The 26592-nt window shown below is 54.7% G+C and overlaps 1 protein-coding gene across 2 annotated transcripts in view; it reads right to left on the reverse strand.

Moving 5' to 3' along the window:
• sdk2b (sidekick cell adhesion molecule 2b) overlaps nucleotides 1–26592 on the reverse strand; it is a 168607-nt gene that overhangs the window by 4447 nt on the left and 137568 nt on the right. Inside the window, exons 30-45 of one of the 2 annotated variants that reach the window (XM_049015167.1) lie at nucleotides 26047–26248; nucleotides 25045–25148; nucleotides 24569–24639; nucleotides 23816–23951; nucleotides 22922–22978; nucleotides 21673–21774; nucleotides 21272–21387; nucleotides 20838–21024; nucleotides 19345–19482; nucleotides 19021–19182; nucleotides 16880–17005; nucleotides 16061–16225; nucleotides 15809–15949; nucleotides 12411–12549; nucleotides 9295–9424; nucleotides 296–352 (exon numbers count right to left, since the gene is read on the reverse strand). In XM_049015167.1, coding sequence (XP_048871124.1) covers nucleotides 296–352; nucleotides 9295–9424; nucleotides 12411–12549; nucleotides 15809–15949; nucleotides 16061–16225; nucleotides 16880–17005; nucleotides 19021–19182; nucleotides 19345–19482; nucleotides 20838–21024; nucleotides 21272–21387; nucleotides 21673–21774; nucleotides 22922–22978; nucleotides 23816–23951; nucleotides 24569–24639; nucleotides 25045–25148; nucleotides 26047–26248 — 2033 coding nt within the window. The remainder of the gene's footprint in view (nucleotides 1–295; nucleotides 353–9294; nucleotides 9425–12410; nucleotides 12550–15808; nucleotides 15950–16060; nucleotides 16226–16879; nucleotides 17006–19020; nucleotides 19183–19344; nucleotides 19483–20837; nucleotides 21025–21271; nucleotides 21388–21672; nucleotides 21775–22921; nucleotides 22979–23815; nucleotides 23952–24568; nucleotides 24640–25044; nucleotides 25149–26046; nucleotides 26249–26592) is intronic. The other variant, XM_049015168.1, reaches the window with a different exon arrangement.

Raw genomic sequence — 26592 nt, forward strand, 5'->3', positions numbered from 1 at the left:
AGCAGAGGAACACCAGCCATGCAGTCTAACTTGCTGTTGACTATCTGCCGTCAAACGAAAGATTCGAACGACAGGCACTAATCACCTTCATGTTTGCGTACGTTATCCAATCGCCATGATCACATGGTCATCATTCAGAACTATATGAGCGGTAATCCGAGAAGTCCAACACAAGAAAGCCATAAAGATAAAGTTCTGTGAACAGGCAGCATGAAAACATGCCGGAAGAGCCCCCCCCCCCCCACACACACACACACAGACAAACACACCCACATAGGTAGTTGGAGGACCTCACCAAATGAAGCGGCTGAACACGAAGACCACTACTTTTATATGAGAACATGAGCGCCTCCTACGGGGAGAAAAGAGATGATTCCTTTTTGGTCAGCAGTTTTTATTGCTCTTATTATGGGGAGAACCCAAGGCATCTGCCACGGAATCCTGAGGGGGAGGGCAGGGAAAATATAATGCACTCTGAGTGAGATAGACACCCCACACCAGCAAGGTTCCTCTGCAAGCGTGTCATTTCACAAGGAATTTGGGAATTTCCACCACGACATCTCGAGGACACACTTCTATATTCATGTGACTGCTGGAGGCCGCGGGGCACATGAGGCGGATGCTGTGGGTGTCGAGCCACTAGGATGCGCTTAATGACTACAACGCGACACTCCAGCTGGGAGTGATCACACGGCCTGTGTCGTCGGTCGGTCACAAACAGCTAGACTAAAAACAAACACCACAAAGACAACTGAGGAGTTCAAGGATTTGCCAGAGAAGGAGATGATACACATGATCGGTTCTGGGCCCTGGTACGCAGGAGGAAACCTCTGCTTGCATAACCAAGTTTAATAAATGTAAGATGACGCCCAAAAAAATCCCTGAAACTGGATTTACTCGCACAGGAGGTGTCAGGAGGCACCGTTGCAGGAGCAGCAGGCTGTCGGTGATGCCAGCTGTCGGTGATGCCAGCTGTCGGTGATGCCAGCTGTCGGTGATGCCAGCTAGGCTGCTCTTCCATCCCGCAGAGCTGACCTCCGTGTGTCTTTGAGTCCAGAGCCCTTGCATTTCAGAAGCTGTCGTCTGTTAACTTGCTACGGCTCCATTCACCGCTGCTATTGTGTTCTTCCTGATTACTCCATTTTTCAAACTGGAGCGAATCCCACGGGGCACGTTCATCTCCCTCTGGTCCTCAGGGAAAACCAGCATTCAGGCTGGATATTTCCCTCTAATAATGTCAGCAGGCGTAAGAAAGCTCCACCACCGAGGTCTCATTCCAAGCCGGCCTGCTGTTGCAATAACGTAACAGAAAACTCCAGCAGCCATGCAGGCTTCCTGACTAAACTATCACAAGGCGTTTGATGCGACGTTTCCTCATAGAATAACTCAGACAACTTTTTTACATGAGCTATCCTCATTGCCACCCCACCGAAAGGACGTCTCACAAAAGTTATCCCCACTGCCCTCAATACAGATTCTTCCCTGTATAACATTCAAGGCCCCTAGTATACAGGAAATAGGTGTCCTAGTATATGCCTACATTTTTGTTGTTTTTATTAGCAGAGATTTATCAGTATGTCATCAGTTTCCATTCACCCCCCCCCCACGCCCTAACGAAAGGCTGAGAGTAATGAACATCTTGCTGACCAATGCCAGACCTCATTAATGACCAGGGTCCCGCCTCCTAGCCTTTACATTCCCCCGTTCCATTTTCTGATGGGAACACCGATTAGGTCCGAAGTTATTTGTACTGTAAAGTATGTGGAGCAGACTGCCCAAAATTGGACCTTGAGTGAGCATTGTATTCTCAGCATGTCCCATGGATGGGGGCTGGGGGGGATACTCTTAAAATGAGGCTCTATTTTGGGGCTGATGGATTCGTCAGAGCGTCTGTTTTCTGAAGCTGCCCTACAAGCTCACGGAGACGGGAGACCAGATGAAGGAACAGGAAACACAACAGAAGAATGATCAAAGAAGTGTAGAAGTACAGAAATGGCCTAGAGCTGTGAACTAGGTGCTGTTCGTCTACTGATTCCCCTAAACCGGGCGGTGAGACACAAAGCAGATTCTCTGCATCTCACAGAAGAGATGGTCAGTGGGGGTGGGGGGTGGGGGTGGGGGGTCGAGTGACGTTTTCAGTGCTGCCCCAGAAATAACAAACCTTCATCTGAAGACAGGAAGATGCAGGCGCAGCTCTTGTGAGAACGTGGATCTGGAGCACGCCCTCGATCTGCTGCCGGGGGCTCTCAGTGACCCAGCTCCGACCCCCCCAGACCATTATCTGCAGACTGAGGCTTAAAGGCTCCAGAGCCAAACAATCAGAGACAGTGGGCTGGTTTAATTACACTACAGATATGGAATATAGCGTAACTGCAGTTTGGGGTTAGGGTTAGTGGGGGGGTGGTCTGAGTAAACATAGCTTTAGCCTAAAATGAGCCAATTTGCCACAGTGAGTTGATTTGTCACAGTGGCTGCACATTTTTTCCACGTCTGAGGAGGTCAGATCATCCAGCACTGAATGTCCTAATACAGCCGATGAGGTCCATCAAAGAGGTTTCACACATCCTCCCTCAGCAGGCCGTAAATTACTGCCTGTTCTGACTATATGTGCCAGCTCATGTTTATACTTACAGCCCTCATTGAATTTGTGCGCTAAAGCGGCAAAGAGGAGTAAAAAAAGACCAATGAAATGTCTGTTAGACATAAAGACGACAGTAACACCTTGTAGGGATGGTAAAGTAACAATGTCTTTTCCCAAAATGCAACGCTCCATAAAAGGGCTTGGATCCTGGGACATTACTCTCCTCAGGGAATCACACTGACCTGAAGTGGAAGGATGTCAGCCTCCCTCCTGTTGGGCGTTTCGTGTGCTTTAGTTTCCCGCCCTGACTGCCCCACGGTAGAGCTGAAATGGGACTATTTTGGGTGTATGTATGTCCCTTTAAATGAAAGTGCCAGGTACCCGCTGCATGCGGTACGCTGCTCATGGCTGACTCAGTGCCGGCCTCGACTCAGGGCGTTCCCGAACACCGATGCATGAGCAGGAACACAAAGGAGGCCCAGGGGGTCCTCTGGGAATCTGAGGTTGAGGCTAGCCACCCTCCGGGATATTAGATTTCTATGGAACATCAAAGGGCAATTTAGGGCACCCTTCATGCTCTGAGAGTGATGATGCTGGTACGTGGCCGGTTGGGTGTCACCTTCCAGGCAGGAAGGGGGGTAGAGGCCCCTTTGTCTGAGTGCGAGGTGCCGCCGTGGCAAATCTGTCTAGGAGTGACTTGACAAAGAAGCATGAAAATGATTATGATTGTCTTGAAGATCGCATACATCAGTCATGCAAAAGCAGCAGAGGAAAGTTCAAGCCGATTTTTAAACATATACTAGATAATATTGAAAAGGAATAATCATGAAAACGGCAAAACTTGAAAAAGTTTTTTTTTCCCATGATAGAGTAAAAATGTTTTAGCGAGACTTAACCTCCCTGCGAAATAATATCCGTACTAAACTGCAGGAAAGACAAAGGCTGATCTTAATCTCGCTGACCAGCGATGTAAGAATTGGACGTGCATAACATGTAATGTTGGTGTTAATATCGCACATCCAGCCAGCCCTGTAATATCCATCCATCCATTTTCCCAAACTGCTTATCCTACTGGGTTGGGGAGGGGGGGGGTCTGGAGCCTATCCTGGAAGCAATGGGCACGAGGCAGGGAACAACCCAGGATGGGGGGCCAGCCCATCGCAGGGCACACTCACACACCGTTCACGCACACATGCACACCTACAGGCAATTTAGCAACTCCAATTAGCCTCAGCATGTTTTTGGACTGTGGGGGGGAAACCGGAGTACCCGGAGGAAACCCCACGACGACATGGGGAGAACATGCAAACTCCACACACATGTGACCCAGGCGGAGACTCGAACCGGGTCCCAGAGGTGTGAGGCAACAGTGCTAACCACTGCACCACCATGCTGCCCCTTACAGTGCTAACCACTGCACCACCATGCCGCTCCTGCCCTATCATATACTACAGATATTTTTCTAATTCAGTACAAAACATCCACCTCTAATTGTGATGTCAGTTTTTGCACCAGTGGAAAACCAGCACCTTCTTGAAGTGCAGTATCTGGTGTGGTAGAAACTTGCCCCCTTAGTTGAGCAGTGAAGTAAACATCTTTATAACAGTGTAGACGTCATACGGTGCGGTGTGTTGGCGACGCCCAGGGTTGGTTCCTGCCCTTTGTTCCTGGGATAGGGTCTGGTCCTCCCCGTGACCTCAGTTGCTAAGCAGTTATGGTAACTGATGGATGGTGCACACTATTGCTTGTGGCTATGGTGTTATCCGAAGGCAGACAACACTGCTGTATGCTTCTGGAGCGCACCAACAACATGACTCCTGCTATGCTTCATGGTTCTTCTGTTACCTCCAGGTCAAAACCCTGGCGTGAGACTGTGGAGCATGCGCAGAGCACCTAGGTGCTCTAGGTGCACCTAGGCCAGATTGAGCAAATTGATTCCCGATCACATTATCTGGGTGTGTCAGTCTGACTTCGAGACTGTTCAGTGAAATTTCAGTCGGATTAACATGTTTGCATGTACTTTAATAGTCCAGTTTTAGTCTTAGTGTGCATGTAAACGTACTGAGTGCCTGCAAGCCCCCTCTGGAACTTGAACCAACAACCTTTCGGCACATTTCACGAACTAGAGCGCCTTGAAAGGTATCTGTACGAGTTCCCCTCCAGTTCAGTGCAGAAAGAGGGGCCCCGTGAGCTCTAGAGCCGGGGGAGAGAGGCAGGACCCAGGCCTCAAGGCCGAGAGAGCCGGATTCCCGGCAGGCCTGTGATTCCAGAAAGTGGATAAAAAATTCCACTGTAAAGGGAAAAAACCAGGGAATTTCCTGTCCCCTTCTGGCTTCCAACGAGTGGAGCCAGGCAGAGAGCTGCCTCCCCCCCCCCCCCAAAGCCGTAACATTCCTGCATGGCGAAAAATCACATGGACTGTGACAAGGGGCCAAGGTACACAGAGTACAGAAGAAATCAGGGAGTCCCAGTGTGAAGCAAACCTTGGGTGGGTTAGGGGCAGGGGTAGGGGCAGGGGCAGGGGTAGGGGCAGGGGTAGGGGCAGGGGTAGGGGCAGGGGTAGGGGCAGGGGAAGGGGCAGGGGTAGGGGCAGGGGTAGGGGCAGGGGTAGGGGAAGGGGTAGGGGAAGGGGTAGGGGCAGGGGTAGGGGCAGGGGTAGGGGAAGGGGTAGGGGAAGGGGTAGGGGCAGGGGCAGGGGCAGGGGGTAGGGGCAGGGGTAGGGGAAGGGGTAGGGGCAGGGGTAGGGGCAGGGGAAGGGGCAGGGGTAGGGGCAGGGGTAGGGGCAGGGGTAGGGGAAGGGGTAGGGGAAGGGGTAGGGGCAGGGGGTAGGGGCAGGGGTAGGGGAAGGGGTAGGGGCAGGGGTAGGGGCAGGGGCAGGGGCAGGGGTAGGGGCAGGGGTAGGGGAAGGGGTAGGGGCAGGGGTAGGGGCAGGGGAAGGGGCAGGGGTAGGGGCAGGGGTAGGGGCAGGGGTAGGGGAAGGGGTAGGGGAAGGGGTAGGGGCAGGGGTAGGGGCAGGGGTAGGGGAAGGGGTAGGGGCAGGGGTAGGGGCAGGGGTAGGGGAAGGGGTAGGGGAAGGGGTAGGGGAAGGGGTAGGGGCAGGGGCAGGGGCAGGGGTAGGGGCAGGGGTAAGGGAAGGGGTAGGGGCAGGGGTAGGGGCAGGGGAAGGGGCAGGGGTAGGGGCAGGGGTAGGGGCAGGGGTAGGGGAAGGGGTAGGGGCAGGGGTAGGGGCAGGGGTAGGGGAAGGGGTAGGGGCAGGGGTAGGGGCAGGGGCAGGGGTAGGGGCAGGGGTAGGGGCAGGGGTAGGGGAAGGGGTAGGGGAAGGGGTAGGGGAAGGGGTAGGGGCAGGGGCAGGGGCAGGGGTAGGGGCAGGGGTAGGGGAAGGGGTAGGGGCAGGGGTAGGGGCAGGGGAAGGGGCAGGGGTAGGGGCAGGGGTAGGGGCAGGGGTAGGGGAAGGGGTAGGGGAAGGGGGTAGGGGCAGGGGTAGGGGCAGGGGTAGGGGAAGGGGTAGGGGCAGGGGTAGGGGCAGGGGCAGGGGCAGGGGCAGGGGTAGGGGAAGGGGCAGGGGCAGGGGCAGGGGTAGGGGCAGGGGCAGGGGCAGGGGTAGGGGTAGGGGTAGGGGCAGGGGTAGGGGAAGGGGTAGGGGTAGGGGCAGGGGTAGGGGCAGGGGTAGGGGTAGGGGAAGGGGTAGGGGCAGGGGCAGGGGTAGGGGCAGGGGTAGGGGCAGGGGTAGGGGTAGGGGCAGGGGTAGGGGCAGGGGCAGGGGCAGGGGCAGGGGCAGGGGCAGGGGAAGGGGTAGGGGCAGGGGTAGGGGCAGGGGCAGGGGTAGGGGCAGGGGTAGGGGAAGGGGTAGGGGAAGGGGTAGGGGTAGGGGCAGGGGTAGGGGTAGGGGCAGGGGCAGGGGTAGGGGCAGGGGCAGGGGTAGGGGCAGGGGTAGGGGAAGGGGTAGGGGAAGGGGTAGGGGCAGGGGCAGGGGTAGGGGTAGGGGTAGGGGCAGGGGTAGGGGTAGGGGAAGGGGTAGGGGCAGGGGCAGGGGTAGGGGCAGGGGTAGGGGCAGGGGTAGGGGTAGGGGCAGGGGCAGGGGCAGGGGCAGGGGCAGGGGTAGGGGCAGGGGCAGGGGTAGGGGAAGGGGTAGGGGTAGGGGCAGGGGCAGGGGTAGGGGCAGGGGCAGGGGTAGGGGCAGGGGCAGGGGTAGGGGTAGGGGCAGGGGTAGGGGCAGGGGTAGGGGTAGGGGAAGGGGTAGGGGCAGGGGTAGGGGCAGGGGCAGGGGTAGGGGAAGGGGTAGGGGTAGGGGCAGGGGTAGGGGCAGGGGTAGGGGAAGGGGTAGGGGCAGGGGCAGGGGTAGGGGCAGGGGTAGGGGAAGGGGTAGGGGCAGGGGCAGGGGTAGGGGAAGGGGTAGGGGCAGGGGCAGGGGTAGGGGCAGGGGTAGGGGCAGGGGCAGGGGCAGGGGCAGGGGCAGGGGTAGGGGCAGGGGCAGGGGCAGGGGCAGGGGTAGGGGCAGGGGCAGGGGTAGGGGCAGGGGCAGGGGCAGGGGCAGGGGCAGGGGCAGGGGTAGGGGAAGGGGTAGGGGCAGGGGTAGGGGCAGGGGCAGGGGCAGGGGCAGGGGTAGGGGAAGGGGTAGGGGCAGGGGCAGGGGCAGGGGTAGGGGAAGGGGTAGGGGCAGGGGCAGGGGTAGGGGCAGGGGCAGGGGTAGGGGTAGGGGCAGGGGTAGGGGAAGGGGCAGGGGCAGGGGCAGGGGAAGGGGCAGGGGCAGGGGCAGGGGCAGGGGCAGGGGTAGGGGAAGGGGTAGGGGCAGGGGTAGGGGAAGGGGTAGGGGCAGGGGCAGGGGCAGGGGCAGGGGAAGGGGTAGGGGTAGGGGCAGGGGTAGGGGTAGGGGAAGGGGTAGGGGCAGGGGTAGGGGCAGGGGCAGGGGTAGGGGCAGGGGTAGGGGCAGGGGCAGGGGTAGGGGCAGGGGCAGGGGCAGGGGTAGGGGCAGGGGAAGGGGCAGGGGCAGGGGTAGGGGAAGGGGCAGGGGTAGGGGCAGGGGCAGGGGCAGGGGCAGGGGCAGGGGAAGGGGCAGGGGCAGGGGCAGGGGCAGGGGTAGGGGCAGGGGAAGGGGCAGGGGCAGGGGCAGGGGTAGGGGCAGGGGCAGGGGCAGGGGTAGGGGCAGGGGAAGGGGCAGGGGCAGGGGTAGGGGCAGGGGTAGGGGCAGGGGCAGGGGCAGGGGAAGGGGCAGGGGCAGGGGCAGGGGCAGGGGCAGGGGCAGGGGCAGGGGTAGGGGAAGGGGCAGGGGCAGGGGCAGGGGTAGGGGCAGGGGTAGGGGCAGGGGCAGGGGTAGGGGAAGGGGCAGGGGTAGGGGAAGGGGCAGGGGTAGGGGCAGGGGTAGGGGCAGGGGAAGGGGTAGGGGAAGGGGTAGGGGCAGGGGTAGGGGCAGGGGAAGGGGCAGGGGTAGGGGCAGGGGTAGGGGTAGGGGCAGGGGTAGGGGAAGGGGTAGGGGCAGGGGTAGGGGCAGGGGTAGGGGAAGGGGCAGGGGTAGGGGAAGGGGCAGGGGTAGGGGAAGGGGCAGGGGTAGGGGCAGGGGTAGGGGCAGGGGTAGGGGTAGGGGCAGGGGTAGGGGTAGGGGTAGGGGCAGGGGTAGGGGCAGGGGCAGGGGTAGGGGCAGGGGTAGGGGCAGGGGTAGGGGTAGGGGTAGGGGTAGGGGCAGGGGTAGGGGCAGGGGTAGGGGCAGGGGTAACTTCAACACTGACCATAGAGTTGAGGATCAGGGGTGGAGAATGGGAAAGAATATATGAGAGGGAAATAGATAGATAGATAGATAGATAGATAGATAGATAGATAGATAGATAGATAGATAGATAGATAGATAGATAGATAGATAGATAGAGGCTGGGGCAAGAAATGGGAATGATGAACAAATAGAACAGAGCAGAATGTGAGTGTTAGAGGGAGGGCAGAAGGAAAAGGGGAAAGGGAGTGGAGAGAGGGAGAGAGAGAAGGAGAGAGAGAAACAGGGGTAGAGAAAGGGAGGGGAGAGAGGGAAAGATGGAGGGAGAGAGAAATGGGGAGAGAGGGGGAATGATGATGAAGAGAAAGAAACGGAAAAAGAGAAACGGAGAAAGACAAAAGGAGAAAGAGGGAAATATAGAGGGAGAGAGAGAGGGTGGGACAGAGTTAGAGAGGAAGAAAGAGGGTGAGAGAGAGTGAGGGAAAGCGGGTAAGAGAGGGAGGGGGTGGCTGAAGCTGTCTGAGACGGCCGGTTTTATGCCCGGTTTCCCGAGCAGAGGGCACGGCCGCCCTGGAGTCCAGCTGGCATGGAGGGCTGCAGACACTTGGGCTTTTGTGCCGTATCTCAACGGCAGCTCTGTGCCTGGGCCCAGCCAGCAAGGGGCCCGCTTCCAGGCCCAAACCCGCCGTGGGACACCCTGCTTTATTTACGCACCCAACTTCGGCTCTGACACCACTTTGGAGGGAGAAAGACCAGCTTGTGACTGGCTGCTGTGTTAAACCACAGCCCCCCCCACCTTCTCTGACCGGGAAACCCACTGTGCTGTTTTAGGAGCAGCCTGCCCACCCTCGACTCGATATGCTGGGCCTTAAACGCCTTTGCCATCGCAAGTTTGTTCACATCACACATGCAAGTTTCACGGACTCTGCATCTCCACAGCAGAACCGTCACGGCATCACCCTGAGACAGCGTAAAAGCCCACCTCCCACAAGGGTGGGGGTTCTGCCAGTACCTGCGAGTCAGAGATCTCGGAAGGCTTCTCGGTCAGGCTGCTGCTCTCAGCTGGGATCAGGTCATTGTACTTGGTACTGACGTCCTCGTCTGAGTAGTGGAGGCTTCCTGGGCTGGGCCGGGGTGGCGACCTGTGGATGGCAGGGAGGTCAGTGCCAGCGAGGAGGGAGCCAGGCACAGACACCTCATTCGGAACTGGGCCTGAGGGTTCAAATGCCACCCCCCCCCTCCCAGCTGTTTCCAAGTGCCTGTATGCGCCTCATGCCCCCACCCTTATGTGACTTAGCAGGTTGGAATTCTGTGCCTATGATCAGAAGGTTGCTGGCTCGCATCCCAAATTCGGTTGAGTTATTTGATGGCTGATCCCTTAGGAAAGGACCTTAACCACCAACTGTTCCAGGGATTGTCCACCCCTGGTCTCTCCATTGTACATGGCTTTGGATAATAGCATCTGCTAACGGAACCAGTACACATACCAAAATAACCAAAATAATAAAATGTGAATAAAATGTGAAATCATGTTCCATGATGACATTCAAACCAATACCCTTCTCATTTAACCATTATGCAGTAGAAGAAGGGGTCTCGAAGCAGCAAACTGCACACAGAACATAGGTAAATCAGAAAAGCGGGGGACAGGGGGGTATCTTCAGGTAAACAGGGAGGGGCATCTTCCCCCAGGACTCTTTGTTCTTTCTGTGGTCTCTCAAACATCCTCTGGCCCCCCGAGAGGTACTCAGATGTTCAGTGACCGTGAGGGAGGTGGGTAGGGGAGACGCAACACAAAGGGAGACTTTCACAAACATCACGGGAAACATATGAGAGCATTTGCCAGACCCCCACCCCAACAGACCCCCCATCTCAAGGCCAGAATCCTTCCCTCATTGACATAAGAGGTCTGGAGGGGAGCCGACCCCGCATGATTCCCAGGAAACGGGATGGTATGGCCCAAGGGATATAGCGCCACCTATGAGTCAGTGGGCTTCACACCGCATCTCCCGCCTTCCCATCTGTCAGCGAAAAAAACGGGACTCTCCTTCACGTCAACCTCCCCCAAACCTCTGTCAGCAAAACTAAACAGCCCCACATCTGTCCAGCCTAATCACTTCCACGTTCCGCAAATTAACTTCTGCTGCTTTCTAGCCCAGGACGTCAAGTGGGCCCCTCAGAATCACAGAGCCCTCGGCTGGACTAGCTGGCCGTAGTTTGGCTGTTTGGGGAGCTAGCTGGCCGTAGTTTGGCTGTTTAGTGAGCTAGCTGGCCGTAGTTTGGCTGTTTGGGGAGCTAGATGGCTGTTGTTTGGCTGTTTAGTGAGCTAGCTGGCCGTAGTTTGGCTGTTTAGTGAGCTAGCTGGCCGTAGTTTGGCTGTTTAGTGAGCTAGATGGCCGTTGTTTGGCTGTTTAGTGAGCTAGCTGGCCGTAGTTTGGCTTTTTAGTGAGCTAGCTGGCCGTTGTTTGGCTGTTTAGTGAGCTAGCTGGCTGTTGTTTGGCTGTTTAGTGAGCTAGCTGGCCGTAGTTTGGCTGTTTAGTGAGCTAGCTGGCTGTTGTTTGGCTGTTTGCGGCCCCTGCAGAGAGTAATGCTGGAAAAGGCATTTTGAATTAAGACATTTTGCTGCTTCTCAGGTGAACGAGCAAAAGAAACGAGAATTTGAAGGGCTGTTAAAAGTGAACCCGTCTCCGTCTTTACTGTCGGTTGGAGGAGTTAAACGTAACTGCATGCTGGGATGACAGTGAGGCTTTCAACGATTCAGGGGTTTGACAGACCTATCTCTTGAACCCCCCCTCGTAGCTGTCATTGCACACTAGGACGGTGCCATAACCCACTGTTGTGCTGAGCCCACAAATGTCCTGGAGGCAAACAGCTTCGATTAACGATCCCTCAGAGTCTGTGGCATCTGTTTCCAGCCTCTGGTTACACATCACGTTTTCCCCTCGCGGGGGGTGGCGCTATGTCCTCCATAAGTCCATATCTCCATGACGACATCCAAGCCAAACTCGCTGGGGGGCCCCAGTGGTGGAGGAGCTACTCCAGAGCAGATCCAGCGGAGAAGAGCAGGAAAAATATGATATGGTAACATGTAAGGGTATGTGCACTTTGGGGTGGTATCGACCCCCACCTGAGGACGTTCAGGAGGATTCCTTGGCCTGGGGATCAAAGGGGAGTGTGGCTTACGCCTGTGAATCTGGGACTGCCAGTGGGGTGATGGAGCGGCCTTCAGCTCAAAGGCCGAGGCCCCGACACCAAGGCCGGGCATATTCACACCCCCCCCCAACAATAAAAGGAGAGAAAGGACCAAGGAGAGATAAATGACTGGGTACAGCTTCAGAGGAGCAGGAACATCAGCCAGAGCTAAAATGCTGAGCTGTTATCCCTGCATGAGGCGGACGGGAATCACTCTGGGGCATTTCCTTTATTATACGTAAATAAGTTTGCAAAAAAAACTAGATGCTGTTTCTCAAGGGATATCCTCCATATTGTCCGGGGCCTGGAGGGTGCAGGGGTGGGGGCATGCTGATATCCTCATACAGAACACTTGTCCATTCCTGGGTATGCCCGGCGGTGAGGGGGTCACTGTGAACCCTAAACGCTAGTGTACGATTCACTTTGTCGAAATAATGAATGGATTAGTGCTGAAATTCGTGTTTTCCCTCTTAGAGCCAGTTAGCAGAAGCGATGCTGACAAAGACTAACAGAACAAAGAGATTAAGCTGCAAAGGCCCCTGGAACGCAGTGGCGAGCAGCTTCGTTAAAAAGCGCCTGCGTGCTTTTGCACTGGAATGCATGTTTAATTAAACCAGCTGCATTTCCACCATTTGTTGCTAGGATCAGGAATTTGCAGAATAAGTTTATTCTTCTGTTTTTTTCAAAACTATGGTCTTGTTTACCCTTAAGAAAAATCGTGAACAAACCCACATTTGCATTTGATCAGCGAAGAATGCAACTTGGCATCATTTATCCGAAGTTATAATCAGCTGGTCCTTAAGTGCAGTGCTGTCTGCAATGGTCTGCAGGGACAGACGGATGGATGGATGGATGGATGGATGGATGGATGGATGACAGCTGGCTTGAACAGCATGCCCTGTGTAGCTGCACCTGAACATGGAGGCTCACTCTTACCGGGTGTAGATGCCGTTCTTGCGGCAGAAGGAGTTCTTGACGGACAGCCTGCGGTTGTTGAGCTCCAGGGCAGGGAAACGGCCCTCATCCAGGCTCACCATCTCACCGTGTGTCAGCGCATTGCAGTTGGAGTTGTTCCCTGCACATTGGAGACAGGATCAACTGAACCCTTTGCTGAAAGGAACCGGCAGCATTACTTACTTATACAGCCAGACATTTTTTTCCTGGGGCAGTTTCAGATCACGGGAACAGTAGCAGGAATCCTCAGAGGAACCTTCAGGGTGTTGTTCCCACGAAGACACCAATCTACCGCCAATCACTACAATCGCTACTCTTTTTTTATGTTTGTTAACTGCTGCAAACTGTAAAATAAAAGCAGAATTGTGCACAATGCCTTCACGTATTCATCCCACTGATTACTTCCCATTTTCTGATTTTGTAAAGTTTAAATACAGGAAATTTTTATTTTCATACATCGGCAACAACCTATAATATTTAGAGGTTTTTAGAAAGCTACAGGGGCGGCATGGTGGTGCAGTGGTTAGCACTGTTGCCTCACACCTCTGGGACCCGGGTTCGAGTCTCCGCCTGGGTCACATTTGTGTGGAGTTTGCATGTTCTCCCCATGTCGTCGTGCGGTTTCCTCCGGGTACTCCGGTTTCCCCCCGCAGTCCAAAAACATGCTGTGGCTAATTGGAGTTGCTAAATTGCCCATAGGAGTGCATGTGTGCGTGAACGGTGTGTGAGTGTGCCCTGTGATGGGCTGGCCCCCCATCCTGGGTTGTTCCCTGCCTCGTGCCCATTGCTTCTGGGATAGGCTCCGGACCCCCGCGACCCAGTAGGATAAGCAGTTTGGAAAATGGATGGATGGCTAGAAAGATACAAAACATTTCTTAATTTAAGAGCTTAAATGGTAAGTATTCACCCCCTTCAGAATCACACAGAAGTGACCCTTCTGAGACAGTGATTGAACTCAAAGACAACAATTACTGCACTCCTGTACTTTGCCAAAAGTCACATGGCAGATGCTGAGACCTTATGGAAGCCATTGTTGTAGCTGGACAAAGCCACAGTTCTTTGGTGTGAAAGGAAAGCACTAAGTCTGGTACAAAGCCAACGCAGTCTATTGCCCAGGTAACACCATCTCCAACTTCGACATCTTTCTGTGGGGGGTCGTTTCTCAGCACGGCAACTGGGAATGCCTTTTGCCAGTTAGGGCAAGATGGGTGGCATCAGATGAGACAAATCCTCGGGAGAGCATGCGTGGGAGCCAAGACGTTGACCCAAACCGCACGGCAAACATCAAGGCATGACTTATAGTCACGAAATTCCATTAGAGGTCTCCAGTGTGACCTGAAACTTGCTGTCCTTAAAAGCTCAGGGTCAAACTTGGCAGAGGTGGGAGAAAATGTGCTTAGAGGATTGGGGGGGAAAATTCCAAAATGTAAATGTGAAAAGAGCCAAAAGGAATCTGAGCTGTGATAACTGCCAAATGCCTTTGTACTGGGTATCAGCTTGGGGGGGGGGGGGGGGGGTGTCATTGCTTTTGTAAACGACGGTCGTTCTGTCACAACAAACTGAGATACCCTTGTGTAGATCTTTTCATTATCTTAACTATCTGACAAGAAATGAAGACAGAAAGTATGTGACCCACACTGGGGCGTCCCACAGCGAAAAGCCACGTGTTTCTGATGGTCCCCGAGTCCAGTGGGAAACAGGAAGTAGTTACGGCTTAGGGCTGTTCACTGGTTGGGCAGCTCCAGAAATAAATGTGCGGGTGGAGGAAGTAAATGCGGCACAAGAGATGGGAGACCATGAGACAGGGAGCAGGGGGAGAAGCACTGCTGCTGACTGGGAAGGAGGAAGTGGATCTCTAACGAACTACAAATTAAGAGAGTGGGTCCAGAAATCCCAGCTTCTGGGTTGATGCATCAACATTCAAACAGTCTGAGATTTTGTTACAAGTATAATATTAACAACACTTATAATCAAAATACTTCTCGCATCACGAATTTAGAATTTGTTGAACTATTTGTGAGAAACTAGTTTCCGAAGTTCCGCAGGGCAGTCCAAACTGGGTACGTCTATGACCCCAAAGGAAGAGTCCTGGTTGTGCTACTTCCGATCTACGTCAGATATGGTTTTTTTTATCCTCTCCGTCACTTGAGTGAGGTCTTTCAAGCCCAAATTAGCAGCTAATTAAAATGTGTTGTGATATCTATAGGACTGCAGTCCTGTGAGGCTAAGAGCCCTTCTTCAGCATTTTATCGGCCAGACCCGTGCATGGGGGAACTTTAAACGTCTCCTAATCTGTCAGCATTTGTTTACACATCTGGGGCGATCCTGCAGGTCCCACGACCCCAGAGTCACGGGGCAACCCTGGAACCGAGGTGAGAACTCAAGGAAGTGGGAGTGTCGCTGTTGACCTGATGACCTGCACCCACCACAACTGTCTACCGCCAGAGTCGCGGTTAAGCAAACATTTCTGGTCAAGGTGAATGTGAGGGTGGATGTGTGTGTGGGGGGGGGATGTTCGCCTGGCTCTGAAGGCCTTGACAGTCCTTCTTTGTATCCCATAAAAAGGGGCCTCTTGTGTTTCCCCTCTCAGCCAGAATGATGTTTCCTGACCCGTGCAGAGCCCAAGCTGGCGGAGACTCCTTGCTGATCGCTGACTCTGCAGGAGCAGAATGTTGCTGTCGGACGCAAGCCGGCCTCCTCACCTCTCACACCGGCCCCCTCTTCCCCTCATCTGCTATCTCGCTCACTCTTTTCTCCCCCCACTCTTGCTGGCGTTCTCGCTGTCTCTCCCCCCCCCCCTCCCAGATTAGCATCCATCACATGATTTCCCTCAGAGGTCCAGATGCTTCCACACAGCTAGACTGAAGGCTTTATGTGACCAATCAGAGCCTCGCTGGAGTACCAGAAGATTCCCAAAAGCCTTCGATGAAGCGTGACTTCTCCACACCCCTGACATCTGTCAGTGGGGCGGCGCCTCCCAAACAAGAGGGCAGTAAGAGGGAGTCAAGGAAGCACAGAGACCCAGTAAACCATGACCTGCTAGAGGTCTGCTGAGCACAAAAGTGCTTAAAGGCTTCTTATTTGAGTTTCACCGACGATGATCCTCTGAGACAACCCTGAGAAAAACTGTTCATAGATTTCAGATGTCTTCTCCAGACTTATATATAGTAGGTAAAAATTTGAGCTTCAGTCATCAAGGGAACAGGGATTATGGACCTCAGCCTTTGAGAACTCAAATAATTTTTGACTTTCAGTCAAAGGTAATATAACAATGACTAGTCACAATTATCGTGGGAGGGATTATAGACGTACGACTCCTCAAGCCGGGGGAACTGTCACCCCCGGTATTTGCGTCGAGTCAAGCCTCTGACCCTGCTCACCTGAGTCTGACTTCTTGGCGTACTTCTTGCTCTGTCCTCGGATGATGAGGATGAACACTAGCAGGAGGATGAAGATAAGTCCCACCAGGGCCACCACGACCAGAAACCACCACTCTTCATAGAAGGGTGCCACCTTTTGTGCTGGAGGGTATATTTTTGTTGATATCATATTGCCAAACTTGTGGAGATTTTCTAAGAAACCATTTTTAGTTGCAGGATGATTTTCTAATGTGAATTTATGTAACGGCTGACCTGATATGGATGGTGATGGGGGGCTGGGGGACCCATAGCCGTAGTCGTTCACGCCGATGACCCGGAAGTCGTAGCTGACTCCTTGCTTCAGGATGTCCATGCTGAAAGTATATGATGTCACTTCCTTGGGGATGTCCTTGATCAGGATGTCCCAGAGTCCCTCGTCTGTATCAGGTGGGATGGAGGGGGTGGGTTAGGGGCTGCCTGACCTGGGAGGAGCTGAGGTTGTCTACAGCCACCAGACCTTGCTTTCTGTGCTCATTGCGTCAGTGTGGAGCCTCATACGGCCGCCATATCGGAACCATGGACACAGTGGCTTACAGCTCACCTGGTGCTCACCTCTGGGTCCTAGAGTTGTCAGCTAGGAAGGGGCTCCCAACTAGCTGTAATCTGACAGACTTCTCCTCCAGGGTGCTTGGTAAGTGATATCCTTGATCGTCATTCCCCTGTGACATGGTGTTTCCCTGCAGCATCGGAGGGTGTGCATGCTGTGTAACCCCCCCCCCCCCAGGCCCAACCTGCACACTGCCCCTTTAAAAGATGTAATCAATCTGCCATTGCTCACGTCCCTGCGTGGCCCCCTGCCCAGCTCATTGTTGAGTAAGGCCGAAACTCAATACCCCCCGTAGTCGCAGTCCACTCATCGCAATCGAACTGCCGCTTGTCACACTGCCCTACTACCCCTACCCCATATGCTGCCCTTTGATCCTGCTCCTGTGCACATCTGCTATGCGGTCCAGCATTTGATGCAGACACGCCATGTGCCTCACAGACGGTTCCAGAAAATTCTAAGGAATTCCCCCTACCCTGGTCGCTTACCCGAAGGCCTGGCCTCAATGACGTAGCGTGTGATGGGCGCCCTTCCAGGATCCCCGCTGGTCCAGTGAATCGTGAGGGCCGTACCGTAGCGTGATATGAAGGGGTCTCCAGGAGGACCAGGGGCCCCTGGGGCGGGGTGAGACAGAGGCGGTGTGAGGAGAGTCTTAGGGGGGTCTATAGGAGGACCAGGGGCCCCTGGGGCGGGGTGAGACAGGCGGTGTGAGGAGAGTCTTAGGGGGGTCTATAGGAGGACCAGGGGCCCCTAGGGCGGGGTGAGACAGAGGCGGTGTGAGGAGAGTCTTAGGGGGGTCTATAGGAGGACCAGGGGCCCCTAGGGCGGGGTGAGACAGAGGCGGTGTGAGGAGAGTCTTAGGGGGGTCTATAGGAGGACCAGGGGCCCCTGGGGCGGGGGTGAGACAGAGGCGGTGTGAGGAGAGTCTTAGGGGGGTCTATAGGAGGACCAGGGGCCCCTAGGGCGGGGTGAGACAGGCGGTGTGAGGAGAGTCTTAGGGGGGTCTATAGGAGGACCAGGGGCCCCTGGGGCGGGGTGAGACAGGCGGTGTGAGGAGAGTCTTAGGGGGGTCTATAGGAGGACCAGGGGCCCCTGGGGCGGGGTGAGACAGAGGCGGTGTGAGGAGAGTCTTAGGGGGGTCTATAGGAGGACCAGGGGCCCCTGGGGCGGGGTGAGACAGGCGGTGTGAGGAGAGTCTTAGGGGGGTCTATAGGAGGACCAGGGGCCCCTGGGGCGGGGTGAGACAGAGGCGGTGTGAGGAGAGTCTTAGGGGGGTCTATAGGAGGACCAGGGGCCCCTGGGGCGGAGTGAGACAGAGGCGGTGTGAGGAGAGTCTTAGGGGGGTCTATAGGAGGACCAGGGGACCCTGGGGCGGGGTGAGACAGAGGCGGAGTGAGGAGAGTCTTAGGGGGGTCTATAGGAGGACCAGGGGCCCCTGGGGCGGGGTGAGACAGGCGGTGTGAGGAGAGTCTTAGGGGGGTCTATAGGAGGACCAGGGGACCCTGGGGCGGGGTGAGACAGAGGCGGTGTGAGGAGAGTCTTAGGGGGGTCTATAGGAGGACCAGGGGCCCCTGGGGCGGAGTGAGACAGAGGCGGTGTGAGGAGAGTCTTAGGGGGGTCTATAGGAGGACCAGGGGCCCCTGGGGCGGGGTGAGACAGGCGGTGTGAGGAGAGTCTTAGGGGGGTCTATAGGAGGACCAGGGGCCCCTGGGGCGGGGTGAGACAGGCGGTGTGAGGAGAGTCTTAGGGGGGGTCTATAGGAGGACCAGGGGCCCCTAGGGCGGGGTGAGACAGAGGCGGTGTGAGGAGAGTCTTAGGGGGGTCTATAGGAGGACCAGGGGCCCCTAGGGCGGGGTGAGACAGGCGGTGTGAGGAGAGTCTTAGGGGGGTCTATAGGAGGACCAGGGGCCCCTGGGGCGGGGTGAGACAGAGGCGGTGTGAGGAGAGTCTTAGGGGGGTCTATAGGAGGACCAGGGGCCCCTAGGGCGGGGTGAGACAGAGGCGGTGTGAGGAGAGTCTTAGGGGGGTCTATAGGAGGACCAGCATCTTCGGTGGTAGGGTGAGACAGGCGGGATGTGAGGGGTGGGAGGAGGGCATCCCTAGGACGGTCATATTCTATTTAAAATATGAGAAATGATTCAATGTCACAGCAATGTCGTTTTTCCACTGGCGTACAGGAACCGACTGGTATCTGAGCCATACTGTGAAGAGACGAGTTACAGCGCGGTTACAACTCGCTTCCGTTTCAGCGGCGTAAGCTACAAGCTTACAAACTGGAGAAGACTGCTGATGTGGTGGCTGATGTAGTGGCTGATGTAGTGGCTGATGTAGTGGCTGATGTGGTGGCTGATGTGGTGGCTGATGTAGTGGCTGATGTAGTGGCTGATGTGGTGGCTGATGTAGTGGCTGATGTGGTGGCTGATGTAGTGGCTGATGTAGTGGCTGATGTAGCGGCTGATGTGGTGGCTGATGTAATGGCTGATGTAATGGCTGATGTAATGGTTGATGTAGTGGCTCTCTGTCTGCTGCCTAGCCCAGTGGACAGGAGGAAGCCGTCCGCTAAATAAACAAATAAATGTGGAGGGCAGGGTGGAGAGACAATGTCGGGGAGATGGGGGGGCACGCCGACCTTCTCCAGGACCGGTGGTGATGTTGGCCTCCACCTCAGGGCCATACGTGAAGGTCTTGGCCCTGATGCGGAAGTTGTAGGTGACGCCATCGGCCAGGTCTTTGATTTTCATCCAGAAGGGGGCACCACCCTTCACATCCACTGTCACAATCTTACTGATGCCTGGGAGGGAGTTATCACATGCCGGTTAGAACGCGGTGTGTTTTGAGGTCTGTTCTGCAACACTCAAGGCAACTTAACAAAGGACTAGATCAGGAGGAATTACCTAGAGGTGACAGATTAACTGGCATTTTCAAAACGGTACTGGTAGGGGGCGGAGTTTACCATCCACAGGTGTGCAGGGCTCGTAGACCAGACGGTACCCTTCAATGATGCCGTTAGGATACAGTGGCTCCCCCCAGGACACGTTGACGGAGGTGGTGGTGAGCTCACTGAAGTGGATGAAGCTGGGAGCACTGGGGGCTGCGGTAGAGGAAACAGCATACATCAATGTAGGTGGAGTCATATCACGGGGGCTGGGGGGGGTTACACACAGTAAGGTAAAATGAGGCTGCACCTCACTGACCCCCAGAGGGAAAGTTCCACAACAGCATACCTGTGCCGTTTGAAGGTCATACCGATCCGAACGCCACGCTTTGAGAAACTGAGGATTATGTGAGTCAGCCCCCTTGGAGAGGAAGGAACGGCAACCAGTAGCAGCCACATCGCTGTGTGGTCTAAGCTAATCCTCCACGGGTTCGAATCCCAGCATAGAAATGTATGGACAGATTAAGTGGGGGAGGAAGATGATGGAAAAAGGCGCGTTTGTTTGTGTAGCCAAATACGCTGGTTTTGGGGGGGGGGGGGGCGCTGCAGTCAGGAAGCCCTGGGTGGGGAGGGCGGCAGACCATCTCCGGCGTGGTGAGGCAGAGAAAAGCAGCCTTCCTGCCTGTGGGTCACTCTCACAGTCTGGTCCGGCCAGTGGGTCTCGGTCGACGCGGGCCAGCCGCTTGGGCCCCCAGAGGGACGGGGAGCCACAAAGAAAATGCTTTTTCTGCCCTTTTGTCACTGCGGATTGTCGAGGAAGGACCCCGGGATGGCGAAACACAGGCCCCATTGTGCCACCCTGCCAAAAAATCTGCCCCAGACTCCTTCCCCTCTCCCCTCGACATGGCTGACATACGCTTCCGTCTCTATGGCAACTTGGTGCCGCTGAGCCAGCAACCGAGAACATACCAAGATGGGATTAAAAAAATGAGAAAAGTTCCCTTTTAGAAAAATCGAATGGAAAACGTATTTTCCAGAGGCTGGATGGTGGCCTTCCTGTGGGGGGGGGGGGGGGGGGGTGTTTGGCGGACGTGTCCCTCATGCTGTTGGCCGGGCTTCTACACAGACGTGCTTGGCAGCTTCCCGGTGCCTCGGACGTGTCCTAAAAGCCAGAGGAGAAGCCCTTTCCTCCACAGTCTGCTTCACATCATGCGTGACGAGACGGGAGACACAACGTCCTGTAGGTTCCTGTAGGACTGTAGGCTACAGGAATAACCTGTGTTTTGGTGTCTGGAAATTTTTCTTTGCCACTTCCACATATTTCTGAATTCTGCTCATTTTGACCTCAGCCTCCTACCCAGATCCCAGATACCCTTGCAGACCCCGGCATCCTGTTTACCCTCAAGAGGGTCCAGCTGTGTCCTAACGCTGGGTGTTATTTAAATATACTTCGTACTCAGTATTTTATTTAGGTTATTGCACCAGCAGGGGGAGTGATGACTAAAGAGCAGGTGTTCATGTTCATAAATGTTTATAAAAGAGCACACATACCCCTCCTTTGCCCACCTTACCTGCCTGCTGGGTGCGCCCCCTTGTGGGGGGGCTGCGAGGACCGTCACCGGCCGCATTGAAGGCCGCCACACTGATCATGTACGTGGTGTATCCTGTCAGGTTCTTCAGCTTGGCGCCCCCCTCTGGCAGGAAAAGGGTGCGCATACGTTCCGTCTCGTTTTGCCGCTGGAACTCCCAGAAATAGATCTACAGTGGGGCGTTGGGGGCAGGATAGCATGGTTATGCTGGAGCTAAAGTCTGAATCCCAACAGGGTGAAGGTGTGTAAAGGTGTCCGCTGCAAAGTAACAGGATGAGCCCTGTGCATGAAATGCTGTCTGTCTGCACTCTGCTTCCTGGCTCTTACTGTTTCTATAAAGAAAGCTATAAAGCAAAATAAAAGTGTGAAGTGAACAATCAACCCACATATCCTGCCCCCCCCCCACCCCAGCTTACCTTATAGCCCTGAATGTCCCCATTCTGAGTTTCCAGAGGAGGGGGCTCCCACGTCACGTCAAGCTGGGTGGCTGTTGCTGATTGAATGGCAACCTTTTGGGGTGGGGCCGTAGGGACTACATGTCGGAGGGGTGAGGAAAAAAATCAGGGCTCTTTACCAAAGAGGAAAGATTAGGTTTGACTTGCAGTGGGTGTGGAGGGTGACCTTCTGTTTGTTCAGAGATCAGAGGCAGGAATTCAGGCGATCATAAGGGACTCAGGGGAAGCTCAACACAGCCGCGGCTGAGCGAGGTTTTACATCTCCCTGTAAATATTTGCCCAGATGCATCGCAGTGGACTTGTGGAACGTATCGCCGCATTGGGGGGATTTCTGGAAGGTTCTGTGCCACCAGTCATCTTACCTGCCTCTCCCACAAAGACCTCATGGGGTGTGCTGGTGGGCCCATCCCCCACGGCGTTGTACACACTCAGCCGGATCTCATATCTCTTGTGCTTGCTGAGGTCTGTGGGACAAAACACACATACGTGAGCCAGGGGCCAACAGGGACATGCTGGCTGGGATATCTCTGCATGAGGCGTCTGGCCCAGAGCATCATGGGACATTTTAGAGAAAATAGAAAATGAATGCAAGAGGGATGGCAAGAGTATAACCCAACGTATGGTAAAGTATTAGTATCTCTCTCATTCCCTGGCTTGTGTCCTAATAAAAAATGTAGAGGCTCCTGCACAAGCGCAATGCTAAACCTGATGGGAGGAGACACGAGGAACTGGATCCACTCAACTCTGGTCCTTACTGGTAGCTTTTTGGGAGATGGGGAGGCAGAGAGGAGCAGAATCCTCCACCAGAGCAACGTGTGAAAGAACAAAGAGAAGGAAAAAGCCAGAGCCTGGGGTTCTACTGGGAAAGGCAGGCCCAAGCCCGTGGACCTACAGGGAAAGGCAGGCCTGAGCCCGGGGTCATAAAGGGAAAGGTGGCCCCAAGCCCGTGGACCTACAGGGAAAGGCAGGCCTGAGCCCGGGGTCATAAAGGGAAAGGTGGGCCTGAGCCTGGGGTCATAAAGGGAAAGGTGGGCCTGAGCCCGGGGTCATAAAGGGAAAGGCAGGCCTGAGCCCGGGGTCATAAAGGGAAAGGTGGGCCTGAGCCCGGGGTCATAAAGGGAAAGGTGGGCCCAAGCCCGTGGACCTACAGGGAAAGGCAGGCCTGAGCCCGGGGTCCTACAAGGAAAGGCAGGCCAGAGTTGACCTGCAGAGGGCTTTCTGCTGTGCTGAAGCTTTACCATGTTATCTCCATAAGTGTGTAAGTCTGTGTGTGTGACTCTACTTCCTACTTCGCAGTAGTTGAGAGGAACAGCATCTACAGAAAGTATAAGAGTAAAACAGCAGAGTAAACAGCATATTTAAAGTGGTTTGGGTGACAGGAGGCAGTGATCCTGCAGATGCACACTGACTGCAGCACTGACCAGGTCTTTATGTGAGAAAGAAACACCAAAATAACAAAGATTGCATTGGGCCCTGGTGATGAATACTGGGGAAATAAGGATGAGAGAGAGAAAGAGAGAGCGAGAGAGAGAGACAGGAAAGGAAGGAGACAGAGAGAGAGGGAGAGAGAGAGAGATATTGGGAGAGAAGGAATGAGGTGTGAGGACTTACTGTCCAGCTCATGCTGAGTGAGAGATGTATCACTCAGGTTGCATATGCTGTAGGGGGCTGGGGGGAGGTGGAGGGCGCAGGGTGGGGCGTTTGGGGTCAAAGGACAGGGAGAGAAGGGGGGGAGAGACAGGAGTTAGTGCCCTTATTCACACTGCATGACAGTGCAGGTCACATGTCAGAAAGAACTTCACCACAGCAAACTGTAAACTGTAAGCAGCAGGAGTGAAAGGCATGAGGGTGTCTGAGTGGGGGGTGTCTGTACAAACGTGCACAGGTATCGCATGAAATGCATGTCCGTGCAATCGTGCACAGATATCGCACGGAATTCGTGTCCATACAAGCGTGCATAGATATCGCATGTAATGCGTATCTGTGCAAGCATGCACAGATATCACAGTGTAATGCATGTCCATATGCATGTGCGTGTACGTGTGCTTGCTTGTCTGTGTTAACATTTACACGCAAACGTGCACACTGCCCCACTATGTGATCTGCCTGTCGCCGACATAAACCTGATTGGCTTAGCGGTTAAGGAACGAGCTTTATGACCACATTTTACATGAGCTCCCCCCCCACCCCCAAAATCTGTGGGGGCAAATGCCACAGAACCCCAGAGCTGGATCTGCCCCCCCTCTGATTAGGGGTCGCGGAAAACTTAGGGGGGTGAGCAACAGTTCATGGGCGGAAATCTGATTTCCCTGAGTATGTGACTGGCTCCTAAATATATCTGGGGGGGGGGCTTGGTTTGCGGCCTTGATTTGTCCGTCCATGTGTCTTCCAAGATTATGCTTGGACTTCACTATGCGCTGTGATTGGGTAACTGGAATGTTGGTAGCATTGAAAAACATCTGAAGGCAAATATGGGCTGGGGGTGGGGGTCCACGGTGCACTCACAAGTCAGCTCGGTCCAGGGGGCCGAGGGGCTGTCGACAGAGCGTTCGGAGAAGCTGCGTAGTCGGTCATACAGCAGCTCTCTATACCACACCCGAAATCCCAGCAGGATCCCGTTTATCTGCTCCTCTGGGGGGGGCTGTGGGGGGGGGGGGGCATGTGTGACAAAACAAAATAAAACTGAGGCACCAATTCTGGGGAGACATACACCCAAAACTCCAGCTTTGCTCTTCTCCGGTGTCTGTCCGCTCTGAGGATCTCTGCCCCCTGCAGGTCAATGCCATACTGCACTCCCCCATAAAATTCTGCTATTTCTCTGCCTGATAGCGCAGCCACTCCATGGACCAAATCCCTGCCAAATATGATCTCTTCAGCCCTCAGATATAAGAAGGCGTGATCACATCTTAGGCCGTGATTGAAGGATCTTAAGTGTTTTGGTTTTCTCCCCTCCCATAAAACACGAAGCAACAAGAATGAGCAGGAGGCTGCATCTTCTCATTAATGTTTTTCCCCTTCGCTGCCTGATTATGCTGCATCTGAGCCAAGGGGAGGGGCTCTGTGGAGAGGCTCATGTTTCCCCAGCCGGAGTTTTCCTCCTGACAGCAGCTTACCACATGTGCCACTCGTGCTGCATTGAGCTAGCATGCTCTAACCCGCGGAGCTCTGCGTTAGCATGCGGCGCTGCTAGCCATGGCCTGCACAGAGTGTTAGCACACGTAGCATTAGCATCACCCGGCGTTAGTGTAACATCCTTACCTGCCACCGGATCAGCACTGAGGTGGTGGTGTGCGGGGTGACTGAGAGGATCACGGGAGCCTCATCTGGGGCTGGGGAGTACAGGGCCAGGGGGGGAGAGGGATAAAAGTGAGTCTTTGTTGGGTCTTTGAAGACCTAATTCGCAAGATTGCCAACACATACTGTTTCCCGGCAACCTCACTCTGACATCATGTGACATCATATATTTTCACCTCTGCCAGGACTGCCTCGGGATGCCCGTATTCTCCCACACAACAATTACACACACAATTACGCAACAGGCACAATTACACACACAATTACGCAACAGGCACAATCACGCAGCCATTTCAGCCCTGCGGCTCGACCTGGATTCGTATGAAAATTAAGACAGTGAGCCTCTCATAAACACGCCCCCTACAGGTGGAGATGGAGAGAGAAAGAGAGAGAACGGCTCTGGTGTCATTCTATGAGAAGCCAAAGGTCAGAGGTCTCACCGTCCTGCAGGGTAGTGATGGCCTCGCTCTCCTCGCTGTACTCGCTGTCCCCGATGTCATTAGTGGCCTTCACCCGGAACTGATAGGAGGTGAAAGGCTTGAGTCTGAGGTAGGGTAAGAGCCAGCAGAAAGAGGCATCACAAACATGGTTTTACCCCATTGTGTCCGGTCCAGCTTCCCCCTGCTCAGTATATGTAGCTGGTGAGTAGATTCAGGAGACCGCAGCTAGCTGGTTAGCAGAACACACTGCTTCAGCATCTCCTAAATAAGAGATGTGTTTATTTAATGTTTAGTGTGAGGGCCCTCAGGGACCCCAGAGAAACGGGGGGTCTGTGTGGCGGTGCACGCCGCTGAGAGGCAGGGGAATGTACAAGCGTCAGATCGTCTGCTGCTTGAGGCGTGCAGCATGAAGGAGGCACTTTGGGGGTGGGGGCCCAGGCAGGAATGAACATGCGGTAGCGGCTTCTCGCTGAAGCTCATCTCTGCCCGGACATGGGGATCATTAAATGTGTCAGGAAAACAGGCATTAATTACCGTCTCTCAGAGACATGTTGTATTTATCTCTTAGCATGCTGTTTACGAATTTGTTTGCCCCACACCTGAAACTTATTCTTATTTATATGTGCAAGTATTCTCCTTTTCAGGTTATTCTGTTTGTACTGGGTAATTTTTAAAACATCTATTCCACTATGTCTATTTGCCTGCACTGTGTGCACTGTCTTTGCAATCTTTGCAGTGCACTGTCGTTGCAGTTGCAGTGCACTCTTGTTTTGCACTACCTATTTGTTTGTGTGAAATTCACCTGCTGCTGTGTCTTCCTGAGACCCAGGGGAGAAAAATTTGGTCAAAATTTTGATTCGACAGGAAGAGGATATTAGCACGGTCTAACTGCCCTGTTTAAGGGGCAACTGGACTTAGCGGAGTGCCATGTATCAATAAAGTTTTATGTTGTCTTATTTGAGAAGGAAGCCCTACTCAGTCTCCCAGGCCCCCCACCCCCACCTGTCCACGACGTAGGAGCTGGCCTCGTGGCTGACAGAGGCCGAGTGCACTGTCCAGTTGCTATCCGGAAGCTCCCGGCACTGGATCGTGTAGTAGCGCACTGGGGAGAGCCCATCGCTGCCCGGTTCCCATGACAATAGGACGCTGCGTGCCTGCACATCCTCCTGTTGCACCGTGGGACGGCTGGTGGGCTGGGGTCGGGCTGTGGGGAGGGTGGAGGAAGTAAATACACCTGGCCTTGATATCCAAGGCTGCAGGTTCTGCACTGAACCCAGCATAATCCCTGGCTGTTCCCTCACAGCACATGCAGTAGACATGGATATAGATGTATGAAATTGCCCTGGACACTACTTCCCAGTAAAGGAAACCAGGGCATAATAACTGGGTTTCTGTCCCTATAACTGCTCTACAGTGACACCTACTGTCAGACGACAAGGCTGCAGGTGGAATCGAGCAAAGTACACAGCTCTTGGAGTGGTGTGGAGCAGTATTTCTCAGCCCTTTTAGATCCACATTTTTGCTCCCTGTCAGCACACCTGTACAAGG

This window comes from Brienomyrus brachyistius, chromosome 5 (genome assembly GCF_023856365.1).
Source record: "Brienomyrus brachyistius isolate T26 chromosome 5, BBRACH_0.4, whole genome shotgun sequence".
NCBI classification, from domain to species: Eukaryota; Metazoa; Chordata; class Actinopteri; order Osteoglossiformes; family Mormyridae; genus Brienomyrus; species Brienomyrus brachyistius.